At 39.4% G+C, this 23017-nt stretch overlaps 1 protein-coding gene across 1 annotated transcript in view; it reads left to right on the forward strand.

The window, feature by feature from the left end:
* Positions 1-23017, forward strand: part of ARHGEF10 (Rho guanine nucleotide exchange factor 10) — a 148620-nt gene that overhangs the window by 102916 nt on the left and 22687 nt on the right. The window contains exons 23-27 of the mRNA XM_067558434.1: positions 322-408; positions 1751-1974; positions 3150-3307; positions 14187-14329; positions 20586-20760. Coding sequence (XP_067414535.1) covers positions 322-408; positions 1751-1974; positions 3150-3307; positions 14187-14329; positions 20586-20760 — 787 coding nt within the window. The remainder of the gene's footprint in view (positions 1-321; positions 409-1750; positions 1975-3149; positions 3308-14186; positions 14330-20585; positions 20761-23017) is intronic.

The following is a 23017-nucleotide window of genomic DNA, read 5'->3' on the forward strand; positions in this document are numbered from 1 at the left end:
TTAGATGGAGACTTCCTGCCTAAAAGCAAAATTCCATATTTAATTCCTCCAGAAAATACATTTTTACTTAATTGAATATGATGTAATGTGTGTAATGTTAGTTTTGGAGTCATTAAATACATTTTAAAATGTATATCTAAACTTTAATGAGCAGTCTCAGTGATGTTATATCGAGGATGTAAATCCATTATTCCTCACAAGGGTCCCAATTCTGCATTGTATTTTGGTGCTTAAGTGCTTTGCTGAATTAGGATGAATTTAAAAGGACAGACGTAACTGCGTCACTGTAGATGCTAATCATTTTTCATTCTTTCTTTCAAGATTGAATGTGCTACTTATAATCCTGACCCTTACCTCTGTAGTGAAACTGAGCCAGATTCCTGTTCCATGGAGCATGGTTTTCTGTGGGTAAGTTAAGTCTTCAAATGCCAAGTGATGTGTGAGTTTATTTCAAACTTTCTTACTTATTTTTCTGTAAGAATCCACAATACATGGATTTGATATGCACGCACATTCTGAATGGGTAACTTCTACAAAAGAGATACAGTAGTTTTGTCCCGTAATTTTGTGTGTGTGTGTGTGTGTGTGTGTGTGTGTATTCCCAAGTACTCAGCATAGCCACATGTGAGTTATGCAGCTGATCTCAAAAGAGTTGCAATAAAACCACATATGAGACCACAACACACCATCACATAATCCATAATTTAGAAATGTTTTAGAGTTCTAAAAAATTCCTTTGGGACTATTTTTATATCTTCTAGAAAATTGTGCTGGCATGATACTATGAACCAATTATAAAGACATTCCTACAAGCCAAAAAAAAATAGCTATAAGATTTTTTTTAAAACCTCTACCAATTTCAATAGCTTTTTCTTACATAATCATGTTGTGACTTTTTAGAAACTGATATTTTGGGACCTTCCAATACTAGACGCAGAAGGTGGAAATATGCTTTTTCAAAGGTCTGATTTGAGATGACCTGTTTAACTCACTCATGGTTTTGCTAATTATGAATACTGTTATCACAAACACATGCCAATGAAATCTGTATACCACACTGTGATGTTCTCTTCTTCTCTTATAAATATTTAAAGTATTGCTATGTACATATTTCTTTCTTTGCCCTAAAGGGGGAGTTCTCCCAGCCTTCCCACCTCCCTAATGCACACTGGTATGAAGTGCGGGGCTGGCAATATTTGGTCTTTGTGCAGTGAGATATTTGAAATCCAACACCTCTTGAACCAACAGGGATAGTAATGGATGGTTAATACTATGGGGAGCTGGTAGTCCTTTCTGTTGGGGTACAGTACTTGTTTCTAATTATAGAAAATATTGAGCTTTAAAGTTCCAGCTCTAGGATTTATAGTAGCGCTTTCCACATTAGTTACAGAAGCATTATCCCATACTAATGTATGTATTATATTTGTATTGCATTGCATTATGTATACACACAAATCTCAAAAGAGTACACAGTAACCTTTTTGAAAAAGAAAGGTCAGAACTGTGTATACAAGTGTGCTGGTAAAACCAGTTTCATGCTTTTTTGCAATATTTTAAAATATGTTATGGCTGGTGTTTAATGATTTTCTTGTAACTTTTTTGTGTGCTAAATTAATACCTGAGAGCTCTTTTAAGTGCTTAAAATGTGAGAAGCTGTCTTTAATTAGTTTGCCATGTGTTATCATGGTTAACTGTGATCTTGCTGTGGAAGGAGGTTAATCTTTTCCTTTCTCGTCACTCTCTAATTCAGATTGGCAGTTGCACTAATCAAATGGGCCAAATTGCAATTGTCTCATTTCAAAACTCCAGCCCCAAGGTTATTGAGTGCTTCAATGTGGAGTCACGCATTCTCTGCATGGTCTACATTCCAGAGGAGGAGAAACCAAAAGAGTTGAATGTGGCTTCTGAGTCTGAAAATGGGGCTATGAAAGCCTCAAAAGTGCCTACTGTTTGCCTGGGCATGGAGGAAGGAAGGTGATAGTCAATTTCAGTATATTGCATAAAATGTATTTGTTTGTTTTATTATTCTACAATAAAAGGTTGTCTATCCAATGCTACGTGCACCTCAAAAATCATATTAAACCCATCAGTTACCCCAATATCCTATCAAATAACTCAGCAACATGCATGTAACAAAAATTAACCTCCACACAAAATAGTTTAAAACTTATCATTGTGGGGAAAAAACCATAGAAAGAACAAATATCTCTGAAGAAAAAGGATTAATTCCTTGAAATAATGTAATCTCTGTAAGATATAAGTACATATTTTTAAGGCTATTACATCATTCCATCATTTTAATAATCAGTAGGGTTTGAAAATTATGAAGTGCTGTTAGCAACACGAAAGGCAGGTAACTACTACCTTTTACAATGAAGCATTTGCAGGATTTGACAGAAATTTGTCACACTAATAAGATAAAACACTTCGATGTTGTTTATCATGTATGAACTGAGTCCTTTCACCAAGTCATCTCTGAACAGTAGTGGAAAACAGAAGTAGGTTTCTGTGAGGTTGTTGGTACAGGAAGCAAAGGAAGTTTGGACGTAACTATTTAGAGTATAATGAAGAGAATTTGTGTGCTCTTTCTGCCAGTGTAAATAAGGGACTACTCTATAAAATAATGCTCTATTCCTTTCTAAATTTAAAGAATAAAGCATAATCATACTAGTTATCTGCATGTGTAGTCTGCTGTTCATGTCAGACCTATTTACCTATCATTTCTGGCATATCCGTCATGATAGTATATAGGTACTATGGCAGAGAATTTAAAAGTAAATTGATTTCTGGTGCTGAATTATTTTCTTCTTTCTTCGGTTAGATAGGGCTGGATCCAAAGTTCATTGAAGTCAATGGACAGACTTCACTGGGCTTTGAATCAGGCCCTTGAGTGGTACAGCTATGGGTCCTGTGGAGGACTGTATCTTGGTAGAAGGAAGCTCTCTCCAGCTGAGGTGAAGCCTCCCTAATGCAAGGAATTTATTGCTTGGGTGAAAAGTAATAATGAAAATGACTAGATTAACTAAATATTTAGTATAATAAAGTACCTTTATTTTCCCTCAATATTTTATTACTGTAAAGCCTTTTATGACCTTATAACAACTGAACATGACATATTTACATTTTTTCTCCGCTTTTTTTTTTGGTAGTATTTCTATTTACAAGAGTCATCAAGGCTCAAAGAAAGTCCGACTTCAGCACTTCTTCACTCCTGAAAAATCAACTGTCATGAGCCTAACGTATCTGTCACAATACTTGTTTGCTGGTCTGGTTAATGGCAACATTGCAATCTACACAAAAGCAGAAGGTAGAGTAATAACATCCTGAGGAACTCCTGTGTCAGTATATTTTGGCAGAAGCAGATTTCCATGGGTATATTTTTCCTTTCCTGGACAACTTCTGAATGGAAGTTACTACAGTTTGCTGCAAACATTTACTTTTGAAATGTTTCCTTTATAACGCATGACTTTTGTTTTTTCCACGGGATGGTGTGTGCTTGGCTGTTAGTCCTGATTTATTATTGTTATATCAGTATTCTTGTTACGCACATTGTGGTAACAATCCAGTCAGGCTTGGGATCCCATTGTATTAGCTACTGAAGAACACATATAAAGACTGGTCCCTGCCCAGAGATCTTACTATAGATGATAATCAAGATACTGTATTTTACACAGTACAGATGATAATGTCAGTCTGGTTCCCAATATCTGACAAGGGAAATGGTTTCTCTTTGCTAGCTCTTTTAGCAATTCAAAATTGAAAAGGTGACTAAACTGTGCAGGCAGATGGATAGATCCTCTCTAGATTCATCTCTCATGCTCCACACAAAGAGGCCTCCTTTTCCCATTGCTATTATTTAAGAAGTTTTCAAGGTGTCATTTAATTTGGACAGTGGAGAATCTAAAACAAGAGGTGTGAAGGATGCTTCTTTCCCACTGTGACAGGACCCCCAGAGTACAACCTGGAACTATGGGACCACTGTGTCCCTTAACTCTCCAGCTTGGGTTGTCTCTTACGATGTTTTGCCAGTGACAAACAGCAAACCCCTCCAGGCGCTGTTATCACTTAGCCACCGGCATGCAGGGGCACACCCAGCTAAATTGCATGAATACTCTCATGAACTATACAAAGGGAAATACCAGCAAATCTCTCAAGCCCCCAGCCTTGTTACCCATGAATATACCGTCTTGCACTGCTCAAGACCTTCTCTCGAGTAGTGCAACTGTATTAACTAGTTCACCACTTCATCAAAGGAAAGTGGACATGCACCCACCTTTGTAATTTGAGAAGATTCCCCAAGCACTTCAGACAAACTCACTGGTAAGGATAAAACATTAAAATAAGTTCATTAACTGCAGAAAGATATATTTTAAGTGATTATAGGTGGTAGGCATAAAAGTCAGAGATAGTTACCAAAGAAAATAAAAAATAAGCATTCAGTCTAAATCCTAAACCTTATTAGACTAAGCTGGTCTACACTTATCTGTCAATTCAGCTGCAGTCGATGGGAGTTACGCAAGCTACGCAGAGTAACTTGTGTAACTCCCGTCAACTGCTGTGTTTCCCTTCTGCGTGGCGTCTTCACTGCATTGCACTGATGGGAACCGCATTCTATTGACACAGTGCTACACAGCTTGAGGGGGTGGTTTTACTGCATCGACTTCTGGATTGATTGAGCGGGTTTTCACTGACCGCTCAATCGATCCAGATAGGGCGATCTGACGGTGGTGATTTTGCCACCGTCATTATAAATATACCCTAAGCAATATTTGGATCAAGCAGTTTTTCTCACCCTACTGGATGGTGCAGGTAGGTTACAATCCTTAATACACAGGCTTTCCTTTTCAGCCTGGACCAGTCCCTTCAGTTTAAGTCCTTTTCTTCCCAGCATTCTTGTTGCCTTCGGTGTATAGGTGGGGGAGGAAAAAGGCAATCACATGGTGCCACTGTCCCTTATTTTACACACTCAGTCCATGTGCCTGGAAAATACTACCCCAGATACGTCCTGGTGAGCCTTGCTGAGTCACAGAGTTGAGCGATCCTCCTGGTGTGGTCTTCTGCAACTGAGTCATAGAATTGAGAAATCTCCATTGCATGGTGCTTGCACAACTGTCATTGAATTGTAAATCCCTTGTTTACTATTTCCCTTCTGGTCAATGGCTGGTGATGATTGTTCAATGCCCGCCTGGATGCTGGTCACCTCCTTTGTTGGAGAACTAGCGGTGGGCGACTCCCAAACTCACAACATAGTTCAATAACAGCCATACAGCAAAATCTCATAACTTCATGCACACTAACAATATACATATTTTGATAAAACGATGGGTTTCAGCAGTTCATGATCTTTCCTATGATATCTTACATGGCCTACTTTTATGAAATATCACAACAATATATGAATGATGAATATGGAGGTTGCAGGGTGCTATTTTGGTGTACAGTATGTTGCACCCATCAACTGCCATATTCAGCTTAACGGCCCTCTCTTTGTCTTCCTCACTGAGCTCTCTTCTGGACTGTGATCCAAGTAGAGGTGTATTAGACCACAGGCCCCTTTAAGAATATTCACCAGCTGAATGTTAGGTCTGATCTACACTACAAAGTTAGGTCAGCTTAACTACCTTGCTCAGTGCTGTGAAAAATGTTATGCCCTGTGCAATGTAATTAAGCCGACCTTAGCCCTGGTGGAGACCATGATAGGTTGATGGAAGAACTGCCTCTCAGAGAGGGATTTACTACAGCAACAGACGAACACCTTGTGCTGTGGTGCTGTAGCATTTCTGCTGTAAATTTGCCCAGAGATAGGAAAGAACCTGTCCCTGATGTAGCAATGGGGTGGCCTTGATCATGTTTAGGTGCATCCCACAACCTCATTCTCAAGGTCTCAATTGCTATATATATATATATATATATATATATATATGGCTGTAGGGGTGGGGACAAAGAGTGAATTGACAGAATATGATGGGTTTGAGCAGTTATTTAAGACTGCAATTGTCTTCGCACAGCTGCTTCCATCGAAAAAGGGACCTATGGTTTATAGGCCAGAAGAGATGCAGGAATTCTCTGGGATCCACATCTGCTTAGTCAATTAAGGGCAGGACGATAGATAGATAGAACTATGTAGTAATACTGTACAATATTAAGAACTTATCTAACAAGGGTTGTGTTCAAGTTACCTTTGACATGGAAAATCTACATGCAGTCGTTTCTGACTCATCTTACAGTTCCTTTCCCTACAATTTGTCTCACATCTGTTATTACAGCTCTTCACGCCTAATAAAAATTTTACCAGTCATTTGTTTCCATATTAGCATTAATTTTCCTTATAGTTTGCTGCTGTGGTCATGTGTAAGATACACTGTGCTTATCCAGACACAGTCAGCCCTGAAGGAGTGTTGTTATGAAACACTGACCTATTTTACCAGACAGATGATTGTGATCTGTGGAACAAGAGGCACTGAGAATGTGGCCTAATAAATATTTCACAAACGTTATTAGCACAGAATTGAAATGTCACCTTTAGTTCTACACTGTGTGTCATTTTCTGGTCACATACTTCAGCTCATTGTGCTAATAATTTGATGTATACAGATTAAAAGAGAAGAGGGCAAGGTTGAAAAGTGAAATGTTGGATATTTTCTAGATAAAAGCTATTTGCTACACTGTCAGACATTCTTACCTGTGTGCCTGTATTCAGAGAAGGGCAAATGCTAATCCCAGTGCACATCTTAAGTAACTGGGCAGTACACTGGGGAGTTCCATGGGGTAAGGAAAGGAAAATATTTCTTCCAGATTGCATAGCCACTTTGCAGCTGCTATTGTAGTTTCGATCCTTGTTCCTCCCTGGAAAAAACAGAATGGGCAGTGAATATGTGTAGTCAAAGACCCACCAATTCTGCCCTATTCTACTTCCAGCCCACAAATGATCCTCATCTCCCCCACCGTTTTCATATGGTACAGTCAAAGCCCAGCTCCAAATTGCCCAGTGAGTACAGATGCCCATACGCTGTGAAGGAAGGGAGGCAGGATTTTCCCCAAGTTGTTCCTTTAAAGGGAAATTTAAAAGGCATGTTTAGCAAACTGAGGGAATGCATGTGAGGAGGAGGACTGGGGAATGTTTACAGCCAAAATCCCTCACTTGCATAGTTCTGTAAGGACAACAATGTTTTATGTAACTAGACGACCATTTGTCAAAATGCTTTTACATCCCCATTCTAAATCAGTTAAGCAGCAGCAAGTAATGAACAAAGTTAAAGGAACATGGTTGTCTTGAAATCTAGTCAATTTCAAAAAATGAGCTACAAGTAATTTGAGGTACTACCTGTGCCTCAAATTCCCCCTGGTTTATTTTCCTGATGTTCTACGAAAGAGCCACACAAACAAAAAGACATTGTCCTAACAGTCCAGTCCTACTTTACACATGTGTATAGTGTTACTAGGGAAAAATGAATCTGCCCATAAACAAAGTGCTGTTATTATAGGCAATGTTGGTAACCATTTGTTATTAAGGTTGCCTGACACTTCCAATTATAAGAGCCTGTTTTCAGTTGCTTATAACTTTGCCAAACTGCAGCTGTTTGGGCTGAAATTTTACATGCGGGGTATCTGATTCAGGATGATTTTATTTATTTGTTTGTTTTATTATTTTCTGCCAAAACAGTTCAGACATTGCTAAGAATGAGGTTAAGGAAAAAATACATAATTTTGCCCAGGCTAAAAACATCAGTGACTCTTTCTTTGATAAGCTCTAGTTCCTCCGTGCTTTGGAACAAAGACTTGAAATATGGCTGGAGGGTAACCTTTATGGCAGGGATGTGCCTTTAACCATCCTCGTGAAAATCCACCAAAGTTTGGCCAAGTTACAAGCCTTTGAAAAATCACAGTTTGCACATGCTCAGTAGAGACCTGGTAGAGTTCAGTTAAATTCCCTTACGATTTTATCCATGCCTGGGACTGAGCAGGGCTTTCCCTGCCCCGCTGCTCTGGGCGATACTAACTCTGAGTCCAGGCTGTGGAACTGAGAGCAAGAAGCATGTCTCTCCTGTGCTGTCAATGACCCTCACTCTGCTGGGCCCAGGCAGGCTAGGGGAGGAAGTTGCCTGATTTGAATACAGAGGAAAGAATCATAGAATCATAGAATATTAGAGTTGGAAGGGACCTCAGGAGGTCATCTAGTCCAACCCCCTGCTCAAAGCAGGACTAACCTCAGCTATATCATCCCAACCAGGGCTTTGTCAAGCCTCAGCTTAAAAACCTCGAAGGATGGAGATTCCACCACCTCCCTAGGTAACCCATTCCAGTGCTTCACCACCCTCCTAGTAAAAAACTTTCTCCTAATGTCCAACCTAGACCTCCCACCCTGCAACTTGAGACTGTTGCTCCTTGTTCTGTCAAGAAGAGCTGGACCTCAGAGGAATGGGAAGTAGAAGTAGATTGAGACAAGGAGCCAGAGAGATAGGAAAGGGATCTGGGATTGGAGGCTGGAGGTGGGGGGAAAAGGCACCTTGGAGCCAGGGAGAGAAATGGGGCTGTATGGACTGAAAGCCAGTGGGTGGAGGGAGAAGATTGAGGTCAGATGAGGAGCCTGGGGACTGGAGACTGGGTCTAGCTAAGCAAGGAGACTAAGACTGGGAACCAGTAGGGGGAAGCGGAAGGCGGGGGAGCCAGTTATAGGGGTGAGAGCTGGGACTCACTGGGCACAGAGGTTTGGACAAGGAGTGTGAGGGTGGCGGTGGGCATTGTGATTGGATAAGAAACCTAGGGAGTGAGAGAGGGACTCAGTGGGAACAGGAACTATATGGGGCTGACTGGAGGTTGGAGGGTTGGGCAGGGGAGAGACAGGTTGGACAAGGAGTCAGGAGGAGGGAATTGGAAACAGCTGGTCAAGGAGACTGGGATTGGGAATGGTTTAAAAAAAAAAGAGAGAGAGAAGAAACATTTGCCTGAATAATAGTTGTTAGTAAAACTATTACAGTGTCTTGATTTTCAAGCTGACAGTGTTACTTTGAGTTCATTGGAATATTTGAGATAAATGCACAGGGCACTTTTTAAAAGCTTTGCATTTTGTTTTGAAATCCGTACTAACTTGCTTCCCTTTTCTAGGCTTTTTTTTCCTCATTTTCTGAATGAGAGGGCAAAACTGCTAATCTCATTTGTGTTATTACTTTGTCTATTGGCTTTGTGCCATTATTTTTGCTGCAATTGAAAGGATGCTGTAGAGTAGTGTAGCACCAACCTGTGTGTCTTATGTCATCTGATGACATTTCCCAGTCAACCATAATTTGCTTTTTTGATAGAATTACAAAATGAGAATCAGTGGATGGAGAAAAAGTGGTAAATGAAATATATATTTTGGTTTTAATAAAGCATTTGGTACAATGCTCACTCTTACACTCAGAACTAATCCAAATCCACTTGTGTATGAAAACTCTCAAGTGGATAGAAAAGGAAATGAAGGACTGTAAACAAGGGGTTATAATGGCCAATTAAGAAGTTGTAGGGAAGGGGGGAATTTGTAGTGGGGTACTGCAGAGATCTGTGCTAGGTCACCTTTGACCCCATTCCTGCAGTATGATTTACACTGATAGGGCTCTGCAGGATGCCATTGCAAAGGTCACTCACACAGATCCAGCTGCAGGACTGAGGCATTGTCAGGGAGAAGGAGTAAAGAACCCATTGATGAAACTGGGATGATCCTAAACTGAGAGAAGTTACAAACACCAGTATAAAAAAACCCATACAAAGTAGAAAGCAAATCCAGAAGGTAATAATAAATTCCAACTTGGGGAGAAAAAAAATCCCCAAAAAACCTAATGCATTTGTGGGATAATTATGCAAAACACAGATATTCACCGGATGCAGAGGGAAGAAACTTGAAAAGTAGAGACTTGGGAGTGATTGTGAACAGCAGAGCAGATGTGTTAGCTATGAGATATGGTAGCAAAAAAAGGTCAGTGCACACTTAGCTTGCATTCACAGAGTCATCATGTCTCAGGACAGGAAAGTAATACTCAATCTTTATACAATTTAGGTATATTGCACCTGGAATATTGTGTTTAGTTTCAGGCACTTCCTTGCCAGAAAAACATTGACTTAGCTGTGGAGTTCAGAGAACAATAGCAGCAATCATCGAGGGACTAGAAGTGTTGACTTATGAGTAAAGAGTGAAAGAGCTTAGTTAAGCAACCACTAACACCACAATAACAATCTGCAAACATTTGCAGGGGATTAACCCCAAAAAGGATGAAGTATCATCCTGCAGAGTTAAAGTGGAATAAAAATAAGAGTATTTAGAAATTAGGAGTGGGACAATTTAGATTCATAACAAACTTCCTGACAGTGAGATCTCTTAGTCTGTGGAATAGTCTCCTAATGGAAGTGATGGGAGCCCCCTTGCTTACAAGATTTAAACATGGACTGAACAAAATATTATCAACTGTACCAGGACGATGGACTAGCAGTGGTACTGAAAAAGATAAATACTGTTATCTTGGGTTGGAAATGTGCCCTTATACAGACTACAGGAAATACCTTCAATACTGCAAATATTGAGCTAATGACCTAATCCTATTTACTTACCTAAGGCAGGTACTTTCAGTGTCATCTATGTAGGTAGGTTAAAATAAATTGGAGTAGGATAAAGTCTATGACTTTTTATATTAGAGTGGAATCCTGACATTCAATATTCAATATTGGTTCATATTTGGAAAACATGATTTTCTGTGCTCACATTATGCATGTGCAGCAGAGGGCTTTCCTAGGCATATGATGAAGATCTCCAAATGACAGGAAATGTGCTAATGCTTATAATGTGCTATTGCTTATAAACCTCTTTTTGTTTTTAAATCCTATCTTCAAGAAGGTAAATAAATCGCTAGCCACTGTTAATGTACCACGTGATGTAAAAATGGTTGTGCTCCACTGCACAAATAAACTAACAAACCCTATTCCCAGGGTTGTGCTGGCAGCGTTACTGAAATCATCAATGGAGCTGCTGAGTAAGAGAGGAAGTTACCAAACAAAAAGATGCATGTGAAGTTCAGCCCAGTTGAGGGCAACGGGGGTGGTGCGGTGGGATGAATATAAGCTGTAAAAGGACATTTTGACAGGGAACGTTTTTTTTTTATTCATGTAGTATCAGAGACTAGAAAGCAAAACCAACCTATATAATAGTAAGTACAGTGTTTCCCTTCAGACTATTACATGGGAATAAAATATGTCCATCCCTGTCCCCTCTCCAGGAATGCTGTTCTGGTCTCCACCTCACCAGGAATCCTGTTCTGATCCTTGTTTGTCTGTCCCCACTCATCCATTTGGATCCTGGGTCTTCTTGAGCTGGGGAGTTTTCCTTCTCTTAACCACAGAGTGCATGAATTGGTGACACCAGGAGTCAAGTTCTCAGTGCACTCCCCTGGGCTCCATCTACAACAGCAGACTCCCTGCTCACCAGGTCACAGCACCACTTGGCGCAGCTGCCCCTCCATCATCACAGAGGGTCATCTGGGCCAAATTTGAGTGGTGTTACAAACCCATAGGCCAGGTTGCAACACCACTCCCTTTGAAATTTGGCCCATCCACCCTCCGTAGGGAGGATCAGCTGGGTCAAATTTCAGTGGTGCTGCAACCATGGAGCCAGAATGACACTCCAGACCACTCCAGTAGCAGTCATACTGATTTAGTAGGGGACCACTGCTTAAAAGTGGTTGAGCTATGCACCCCCAGCTCCAGGGCCTATAGAACTTTGAGCAAGTGCAAAAACCTAGGAGGGCTGAGGGCATTTGACCAGTTCAGTAGGCTCAGAAGGAAGTAGAGCCAACTCCTCAGAGCCAGTGCCTCTGCCATTGTCCTGTTACAGCCTTTGAGTGTTTGCTGAGCTGTGTCTTATCTCCAGCCATTGTTTCACTTCCGATTGTTTTTTCTTACAACCTGCTATTAAACTAAATCAATATATTCATATAGTAAATATCCCATTAACTATGTCAATGTGCAGTATTAATCAGTTCTTACAGAGCAGTTCTACATCCATCCTGAGTGCCATTTACTTAACTTTAATTACATGAGTAGTCCCTGTGACTTCGTGCATATAAAATTAGGTGCATGATTAAGTTCCTTACTAAATCTGCACCCATGCAGACAAGACAGAAAGGGTAGGAGAAAGGAAGTGTTCTTCTACCCATTTTAGAAATAATGAATTTAGGTTTAAAGAGGTTACATGGCTTGCCCAACCTCATACAGGAGGCAGATTGGATATTAAATCTAGATCTCCCAGGTCCCAGTGCAGTGCCTTAACCCCAGATAAACCTTTCGCTCCACCTCCCTGATTTACAGGTGCAATAGGTAGTTAAAGGTGAAGTACTACCACTTGTATCCACAGTTTATTGCAGCATAAAACTGCAAAAATAATTATGTGTAGGTGCAAAATTAGAAAATGATATTGAAAATCAGGCCCATTGCACAAACACATGATAACATGAAGAATATTTAGGTCCCAATCCAGCATTGTTTGCATATCCAAAAATCTCACTGAAGTCCTGAGTTTTGGATTTTCACAGAATGTAGACGTGGGCCCATTGTGCTATCAACAACAATAGAAAATGACTTTTGGAAAGTAATTTTTGATCCACATAAATGAAATTTCTAACTTTCTAACTATAAGGATAGTTAAGCACTGAAATAGGCTTCCAAGGGAGGTTATGGAATCCTGTCATGGGAAGTCTAGGTTTACTTAGTCCTGCCTCAGTGCAAGGGGTTGGTCTAGATGACCTTGAAAGGTCCTTTCCAGCTTTACATTTCTATGGTTCTATAGATAGTAGTGCAGTATTGTGGGCATTTAATATTGAGTGAGTGCTCATGATAGATAGAAATAAACTATTGTATGTGAAAGGTATTACAATTATTATTTAATTCCGTAGATAATTCAAAATGTAGATATGAAAGTAACATGCACAAATACTCAAAACAAGGTCATGTTGCTAAAAGCAAAATCTTTGTCAAAGCAATCTCCTGTGATTTCTTTAATCTTCAATCCCTGGTTCAAAGAGATGTCAAGTGGTGGCATGCAGGCTGAAGCAGAAGGATGCTGTATTACTGATATTGCAACATGCATTTGGGCGTAATCTAGTTTTGGCCTTCTGTATCCAGTCTGAATCAATTGCTGGATGGTTTCTAACCAGAATAAATTCTCAGTAAAGCTGAACTGTACACAGAAGATACAGCACAAAATGAGTCTTTCGTCTCTTTTAAAATTCATTTCTGAAAGGTAAGGCTCTAGTAGCAGAAAGTCCAACCCATTAAGTTTCTGTTAGGCAGATACTTTAACATGGGAGAAGCTATAGTAAAAAAAAAGTGTAATTGACTGCTTCATGCATCTGAACTTTGAGCCTTTCTCAGATAAAAGGTCATTCATCTTATAATAGGGCAGCTATGGGCTCCTCCTTCCAGGAGAGCAACCATAGTGGTGTGAAATGATCAAAAATGAATGTTTTGAGATTTGGACTGCAGTTAGTGGAGAGTAAGATACAACGAACGGTGGGGTTCTGCTCTGAAAAGCGCCACTTTGAAAATGGCAGTGTGATGTTCCATGTTAATAGCATCCATCTGAATCTATATAAAATTTGCTCAGGTAACAAATAAATAGATTTTTTTTTTCTGGCTGCCATCCCTGCAAACTCAGCATGGGTTCTGAAAGCCAGACTGTGTTCTTTCCTTCTCACACATCATCACTAATTGTAAAGATACTGCAAGCCAGGTGAATGCTCAATTAAACTTTGGCCTCCTCATTGTCTTGACATTGTGCCCTGAGTTACATCTACACAACCCCATTGGACTTCATTGATTTTATACAGGTGTAACTAAGGTCATAATTGGACCAGAGATGTGACACAGGTGTGAACAAGAAACCAAGTTAGCTTACAGTGTCACTACTTGTATACTGCATGTAAGGAAATGTCTTCTGGTAACTGATAATTTGTACTTTAACAAATTTCAGATTGATTGCTTACTGGTCATATAGTAGGTCTGTGTGCTTGTCTGTTACTGCTTCTCTTATATGGATGCTAACAGCTCAGTCACCGCTGGCTGAAGCATACTACTTTCCAAGCTCTTTGCTTTTAAGTGAGTTTGAAAATCAAAATTACATTTTTATTGTATGTAACATTTCGTCTTGCTTCTGTTCTTCTGTAAAGATGGAGCTTGGAATTCAGAACCCCAGAAAGTAGTGAAATTAGGGGTTCTGCCAGTTAGAAGTCTACTCGTGATGGAAGACACCATTTGGGCTGCGTCTGGTGGACAAATTTTTATAATCAGTACTGAGACACATACTGTAGAGGTAAATGCTTTTACAAGTATTATTTGCATATTGTGCCATGAAACACCACTATTCTAAATAACGAAGGATAGACTTTAAGCATTAAAAACTGGTTCAGAGAACCTATAAAAACCACAGAATTCTAAGAAATGTAGTTTTGAGTTGTTTAGCTTTATTTCTGTTAGATTTCACTTCCTCTGTGAACGTCTCTTATACTGGCATTTATTGCCAATATAATTTGCATAGATTTTTGGTCAGTCTTGTTCTGTTTTCTGCCACCTTAAATTGTCATGTGACTTCTGGAACCTGCAGGATATTTTGTATAAGAACTACCTCTAAAATCCAGACCTGAGAGAGCTGACAGAGAGATAGAGAGAGATTGCTGGAAATCAGCAAGAGATGTCTACTAATTTGGAGACCAGAACTGTTAGGGTACATATATACAGCAGTTGGGAGGTGTAGTTCCCATCTTGGGTAGACATGCATGTGCTAACGCTGCTCAAACTATCGCACTACAATTAGCAGTGTAGTTGCAGTTGCCCAGGTAGTGACTCAAGCTAGCTGCCTGAGTACAATCCCTTAACGAGATGAGATAAGGAGCTTGGCTTGTTTAGCCTAACAAAATGAAAGCTGAGGGGAGATATGACTGCTCTCTATAAATACATTAGAAGGATAAACACCAGGGATGGAGAGATAAGAACTAATGTTGACCCAAGAACACATGGATATAAACCGGCCATCAAAAAATTTAGGCTTGAAATTAGATGAAGGTTTCTAACCATCAGAGGAGTGAAGTTCTGGAACAGCCTTCTAAGGGGAGCAGTTGGGGCAAACTTCCTGGGATAGTTACTATTCATCACTAGTTCATGTGTAGAAATGATAATGCCAAATCCTCATTTCACACCTTTCCTGATAAGGCACTGCCTGCCTTCTAGGGATCTTATTTTCATATGTTGTCTCAATTCATGCCTTAGCTGTGTGTGGACCTGCCTCTTCTCTGAAATCTATCTCACTTCACTTTTCCCTGCTTTTTTAAAGCACTCTTAGCCTTTATTTCTAATGCTGTTTTTTAAATGACCACTGTTGGCCCTTTATATTTTTCTGTTGGCTCTCATTCCTTCCCCCCCCCTTTTTTTCCTATGAATTGAGCTCCCTCAAATTCATTTTCTTTTAATGTAAATAATATGTTTTAATTGTAATGTTTCAGTGTGTTTCTGGAAATGTCACAGTGCCCTGAGTCCCTTTACAAGGGACAAATTGGAAAGAAAAGTTCCAGAGGGGTAGCCATGTTAGTCTGTATACAGCAAAAACAACGAGAGTCCTGTAGCACTTTAAAGACTAACAGCCCACGAAAGCTTATGCCTGCAGAAATTAAATTTGTTAGTCTTTAAAGTGCTACAGAACTCTCGTTTTTGTTTTGTTTTTTTTTATTGGAAAGAAAGGAATTGCTGTTGTATAATATTAAAGATCCCATGACACTTTGCCCAAGTGTGGGGGTTTGCCTTTGCTCAATTCTTTCCCTCCCACCACTATAATTTTTAGCATTTGGGGTCCTGTTTACCTGCAGACCTCCCACCAAAAGATGGCAGAATGTTACTATTGCTGTTGTGTCTAGACCCTGATCCTGCAGGGGTCTCTGTACAGGCAGACTCTTAAAGGATTACGACCTCACTTGTAGAGGATGAAAGTCATCATGTAAATGGAAAATAATCCTATTTTTCGGGACTTGGCTACTTGTAGACAAACTACTTTAGTTTGAAAGATTTAAGTAGAACGATCTGAAATGTGTTAAACAAACAGAAATTTTCTGTGTTTAAGGTTATGTTGCCCAAATATTGTAATTTTTTTAAAGTAGCAAAAGTCAGTCACATTATTTCATGAACAATGGGACCCATTATGTGAAGCTTGCTATGCTTGAGAAAGCATGGTTCTGTTCTTGGCACAGCTATTTAGGCCTGGAATCAGAACTGAGTGTGCACTGCGCAAGTGGGCAATCCCTGAAAAGAAAGAATTCAGCTATGCAATCTACTGTCAAAACAGTGGTGGGCTATGTCAGGCTCCACTGTTGGAAAGACCGACTGTGGCATCCAAAATGTGTTCTGCAGCACTGTTGTTGCTATAGAGTTGGAACAAGAGAGCCTGAGGAAAAAAAACATGGGCTTTGAATGGAAGGCGGAGAGGGAATGCAGTTATGAAAACAGAAGAAGGAGAAATGTAAAATGCTAAATTGAGAACTTGTGGTTGTTTGTACAAAGATTGGGGATCGGTTCAGTTTTGTCACTTAATAGCTGCCTTGCTTGTCCTATGAGCTAAATTATTTAAAGATAAAAATCAACTACTGTATTTCACATGGGTAATGTAATCAATGTAGATGCCAGCAGCTACTTTCAGTACAAAGATTTATGCACCGACAAAAGAATGTCCAGGTTTTTGGTGCATTCCTGCTCCTACTCTGTTAGAAGACCGTTTGGTTGAGAAGAATGGCTCTTTTTGTGCACTCCCTATGTGACTGAGAGCATGGCAATTGATTTTTTTTTCTAGATGTCTCAGATAACTATGCAAACAGAAGCACACACTATGTGGGAGTTTAACGAATTAGCTGGTAAATACAGATGAGCTAGAGACTCCTATGAGAATTGTTTGCTATTGTGCTAACAGAATCATGTTCCTGCTCATGGTCAGAGTAGAACACTGCAGAGATGGTTCATTTCTTAATTTTCTATCATTAGTTTAATTATCTGCCTGATCCAAAGCCAGAAGTCTGGCAATGTCAGTGTTTTTTGGATCAGTCCCTAAGAGGATTTAATAACACACATTTGGTCATGATAATAGTTGTGTGTGATACTATGAAGCAAAAGATCATTATTTTAAAGCCAGGATTATCATGAAATTTTTACAAGTACTATGAATGTATCGGGAAATTCACTCATAAGAAGGATGAGCAGCTTTCCTCATGGCTCTGTCTGCAATGTGACGAACATCTCTAACTCTTGCTCTATTAGACAAATTACACATTTACACATTTAAATTGGGTATCTTATTTAAGAAAACCTGAGATGAGGTAAGATAGAGAGTGTAAGGAATGGGAAAATATACAGTATCATGCATCATTGTTCCAGTTTTTCTATGCTACTTGAGTAAAAATGTAACTGTAAAATAATAGATATAAATGCATACAGCCTTTTAGATGCTCCCCCTGCCTTTTAGAGTGTGGTTACTAGTAAGGCAAAAAGGTAATACAGTTTGACTCACCAGAAGTGAGAATGTGAGCACAAATTAATAGCCAAAGAGACATTTTCTTTATTCATTTACTATAATCCATGCACGTTAAGAATATTAAAGTTCCTTAGGAAAAAAAAATCTTCTCCCTCACAAAAACCTACTAAACAACAAACATAAAAATAGGAATAGTAAGAGAAGATAGATTATATTCTGTTCTTTTATGCTGGTGTGGATTTCACTGGAGTGGATTTATTGGATTTCATTGGAGTGGATTTCTGGAGTGATTTCATTGAACTACGTGGAGTTATAGTTTACACTAATGTGACTGAAAGGAAGGATGACCCACTAGCAGGGGAATTGGAATACCCAGTTTCAATTTTGTATTCTTCCACAAACTTTCTGAGTGACTCTGGGCAAGTCACTTAGTGTATCTGTAGCTCAGTTTCCCATCTGTAAAATGGAGATGATAAAACTTCCCTACCTCACAGAGGTGTTATGAGGATAAATATATTTAAAATTGTGAGGTGCCCAGATACTATCATGATGAGGGCCATAAAAATGTCTAAAATAGATTGAGAAAAGAATTTGACCTGATGTGAGTAGTCTTCAAGAAAGGTGTGGATTAGCTGCTGACACTAAATGAGCAGAATATAATACAATCTGGTTAAGAATCATAAACAGGGAACGTTTATTTTTAAAAAGTGAGAATTAAAATTAAGAGTGTATCTCAGTTATGTGAGACATTAGAGCAGTTATTTGCTCTTAAATCCTTGAGGCTGAATTTATGCAGGGGAGGTATTTGTCATTTATGTATTACAGGGATTCTTTATCTTATAAGAACAGCTGAATATACTCCAGTAAGCAGCCTGCTAGCATAACATGTAAAAAACCCAACTATCTGTTACTTCAAAGATGATTCACTTATAATGGTGAAGAGGAAACAAGTTCCAAATGTTTTGGCCAAGCTTCACTTTTAACTATTGAACCGCTTCAATTACACATAAGAGAGGTCCCTCTAATACCTTAAAGACAGGACACAGAAAGGGTTCTGCCTCGTAATGGAAACTTTGCTGGAGCCAGGGGAGAGTTCTTGTAATTGGCCAAAGCGTTTGCTCATTTCAGGAGTAATCATTGCATCACTCCTGATTAAAGTGTCAATGCACTGTTTGAACAGTAATTACATTTCTCTAGTAAATAAATGATCTCAGTTAAATTAGCTGTCTTGCATTCTGATTGATTTAAAAGTGACATGGGCTTTCCATATAATCCTGTGAACACGCTGGACACAGTGCAGGGCCTGCCTTCAAAGGAAGATGAGAGCACTCGCCACTCTGGCAAGAGGCACACATCACCTTAAAGGACCAGACTGTTAAATTACTAACATTTATAAAGCTCACAAACATACCTTAATCAAAAAGAAAGCAATAATACTACATAAGACTTACATATTAATGTTTGTAATTGAGCAAGTAATGATGTCTTTAGGTCCTTAAATAACAAAGCTTTTAAAGATTTATTTGTCCCTAATCTCACATCCATTTTACTCGGTGGACACATAAAATTCAATAAAGACCAGAAAGAAAATCCTTGATATTATTAATAGCATTTTATCTCTTTGATAAAGAAAATGGAGTAATTGAGTTCCCCACTGAACTCTCCAAGGGTTAATGTTTGTAAATCTAGGATTTTCATCCTGTTTCACCTTCTTCTTCATATGGGGTGTCCTCTAAAGCAAGGGTGATTGAGTGAATTTTCCACTGGCCGTATTAAATTTGACACTTTCTAATGTGGACTTTTGCTCAGATACCTTTTTTTTTTTTTTGAGGGAGTTCAGAATTTTCCCAGTGACAGCATAAGCTACATGGGGATTTTTTTTACATATTTTTATGATTAGGTGCTAGGTCATGTTATAACCACCAATTTTACACTATAATAGACTATTTCCTGCTATCTGTATTTAGTGCCATGAAAGTCTGAGGCCATATTTTCAGTATTGGTGTTTATGTACATCATAATGATATGCAAACCTTGAACTTGTTTAAAAAAAAAAAAGTTAACTGAATGTTTTGTTCAAACAGAAGTTTATAGGAGAGATTATTCCTAGGGACTGTCTTTTAGTTCTGTCTTTGTACAGCACCTAGTGGAGGGGACCCTCGTTTGTGAGTAGGGCTCCTAGACACCTGGGTAATACAAATATTAATAACTATTAATACTTAACAATAATGGTTGGATCCCTGGAGAAAGATGTTTATTATGGTCACCACTTGGCAGATTAGTAATGCCACTGTGTGAAGTATGAGAGAGATTGAGATGAAGGGATTAGTAAGGATGTGTGTGGAGAACCTAGGCCCTTCAAAATGATTGGGAATCTTTTCCCATCTACTGGTAAAATGGGGCAGGCACAGAAACCCTGTCCCAAGGAGATTCAGGGCAATTGAAGCTCCTAGCAGAAAGCAAATTCCCACCCGGGAAGTTAAGGATACACCAGGAGAAGTTATTGTGACTGTTTCAATCTCATTGCAATGAAGTTGTGTTCTGCCTTCCAAGTGAGTGTTTCTCTGTCTGTGCATTCCACCCAAGCCTCGGCCATGTTTACACTAGGGAATCTTACAAAATACCCTATTGGTGTGAGCTCTGCTGCAGATTTAACTAACATGGTAGCAAAAATAAGTCCCGTCTCAAGAGCCTTGTCTGTACTTGCTTTCCCATTGGAGCTACAATATAGAAATGCAGAATTCCTATTAAGTAACAACTGATAGCAAATTTAAATTTCCAAGATGTATTCAGATGTGGGGCTATAAAGCTTTACTGGCAAGAGTTTGGGATACTCTCCATAATAGTTATGCAGTTTTTTCCAAAAGAAGTGGCAATGAAAACTAACACCATATATGCAGTAGAATAAGGAACCAAAGGTGGAACAAAAGGATCAGCCTACCAGCACTCTGCACAGAGAATAAAGGCATCTTTCCTACTCTGAGGAGTTCATAAGTACAAATGAATGCTATCTATCATTGGTACGTCTGTTACAGATCCTTTGTCTTTGTTTTTTTTATAGCGCCATTTTGAAGCTCATCAAGAAGAAGGGATGGTGATCTCGCACATGGCTGTTGCAGGAGTTGGAATCTGGATTGCCTTCACATCTGGATCTACTCTCCGCCTGTTCCACACTGAGACACTGAAACACCTCCAGGACATTAACATTGCCACTCCTGTTCACAATATGTTGTCAGGTAACTGCATTATACAGTCATATTTTTGTTTTGGCTGAGTCACTCTCCTGTTGTTCTACTATAGTATCTCATCCATGTGGACCTGGACTGGAACCCCAGTATCAAATTTTTAGGGCTTGTCTACACTTACCTCGGAGATTCGGTGGCAGTCGACCGGAGTTATGCAAACTACGCAAAAAACGTGCGTAACCCCCGTCGACTTCCGTGCTTTTGTTCTGTGCGCCATCTTCACTGCACTGCGGTTCCCGTCAATGCAGCGCTATGTCACTTGAGAAGGTGGTCTTAATACGTCGATTTCTGAATCGACTGAGCGGGTCTTCACTGATGATCCAGATAAATCTATCTGACAGCAGCGAATTTGCTGCCGTCAGTGAAAACTTAGCCTGGGTCTAAACTGTATCTAGATCACAACTATGCAGTTTGGGTCTATCTCTCTTGAATAGATGGGTTGTCTGTATGTCAATATCAGCTGTGAGAGTTAACAAAAAGACAGTCTATTAAGAAACTAAACAGCAGGATTCATACATTTCAGTTCACTGTGTGCTCTTGAGAGCAGGGTATGCAGTGAATTCCCTACACATCCACCATTCCCATTACAGGACATAGAGAAAATATTAAATTGCATGTAGAAGGTCAGTTGTGGACTCCTATTTTGTCCTATTTTGTAGCACTGTGCAAGAAGATTAACACAATTTGTTGGGGAAGAGCCAACCCATCTTTTGTAAAGGGAAACCATACCTCACCAATCTATTAGAATTCTTTGAGGTGATCAACAAATGTATGGACAAGGGTGATCCATTGGATATAGTGTACTTGGACTTTCAGAAAGCCTTTCACAATGTCCTTCACCAAAGGCTCTTTATCAAAGTAAGCAATCATAGGATAAGGGGGAAGTTCCTCTCATGGATCAGTCGCTGGCTAAAAGGCAGGGAAACAAAGGGTAGGAATAAATGTTCAGTTTTCAGAATGGAGAGAGGTAAATAGTGGTATCCCCCAGAGATCTGTATCAGGACCAGTTCAACATATTCATAAATCATATGGAAAAAGGGGTAAACAGTGAGGTGGCAAAATTTGCAGACAATACAAAATTATTCAAGATATTTAAGTCCAAAGGTGACTGTGAAGAGTTACAAAGGGATCTCACACAATTGGGTGAGTGGGCAACAAAGTGGCAGATGAAATTGAATATTGATAAATGCAAAATAATGCACACTGGAAAACATAATCCCAACTATACATATAAAATGATGGGGTCTAAATTAGCTGTTACCACTCAAGAAAGAAAAGTTGGAGTCATGGTGGATAGTTCTCTGAAAACATCTACTCAATGTGCAGTGGCAGTCAAAAAAGCTAACAGAATGTTGGGAATCATAGGAAAAGAATAGATAATAAGATAGAATATACCATAAAGCCACTATAAAAAATCCATGTTATACCCTCACCTTGAATACTGCATGCAGTTCCGGTCACCCATCTCAAAAAAGATATATTAGAATTTGATAAAAGTATGGAGAAGGACAACAAAAATGTTTAAGAGTGAGGAATAGCTTCCATATGAGGAGATATTAAAAAGACTGAGACTTTTCAGCTTAGAAAACACAGTTAAGCAGGGACATGATAGAGGTCTATAAAATTGTGACTGGTATGGAGAAAGTGAATAAGGAAGTATTATTTACTCCTTCACATAAGACAAGTACCAGGGTCATCCAATGAAATGAGTAGGCAGCAGGTTTAAAACAAACAAAAGGAAGTACTTCTTCACACAACTCGCCATCAACCTGTGGAACTCGTTGCCAGGGGATGTTTTGAAGGCCAAAACTATAATGGTGTTCAAAAAAAAATTGGATAAATTCATTGAAGGATAGGTCCATCAATGATTCTGCAGGAATGCAACCCCATGCTCTGAGTGTCCCTAGCCTCTGATTATCAGAAGCTGGGAGTGGACGATGGGATGGATCACTTGATGTTTACCTGTCCTGTTCATTCCCTCTGAAACACCTGGCCTTGGCCACTGTCAGAAGACAGGATACTAAGCTAGATGGACCATTGGTCTGACCCAGCATGGCATTCTTATGTTGTTAATAAAGACAACATGTTTGAAATGAAAGGATATGCTTGCTTTACAAAACATATCATTCACCTGTGGAATGCACTACCAAAGCTTGTTATTGAGACAAATAGCACAGGACTCAAACTGGCAAAGCACTTGCTTAATTTTAAGCATGTGAATAGTCCTGGTGAAGTCAGTGAAACTACT

The sequence above is a fragment of the Emydura macquarii genome, unplaced genomic scaffold (genome assembly GCF_026122565.2).
Source record: "Emydura macquarii macquarii isolate MOO-44397 ecotype Brisbane River unplaced genomic scaffold, CSIRO-AGI_Emac_v2 contig_2063, whole genome shotgun sequence".
In the NCBI taxonomy this organism is placed as follows: Eukaryota; Metazoa; Chordata; order Testudines; family Chelidae; genus Emydura; species Emydura macquarii.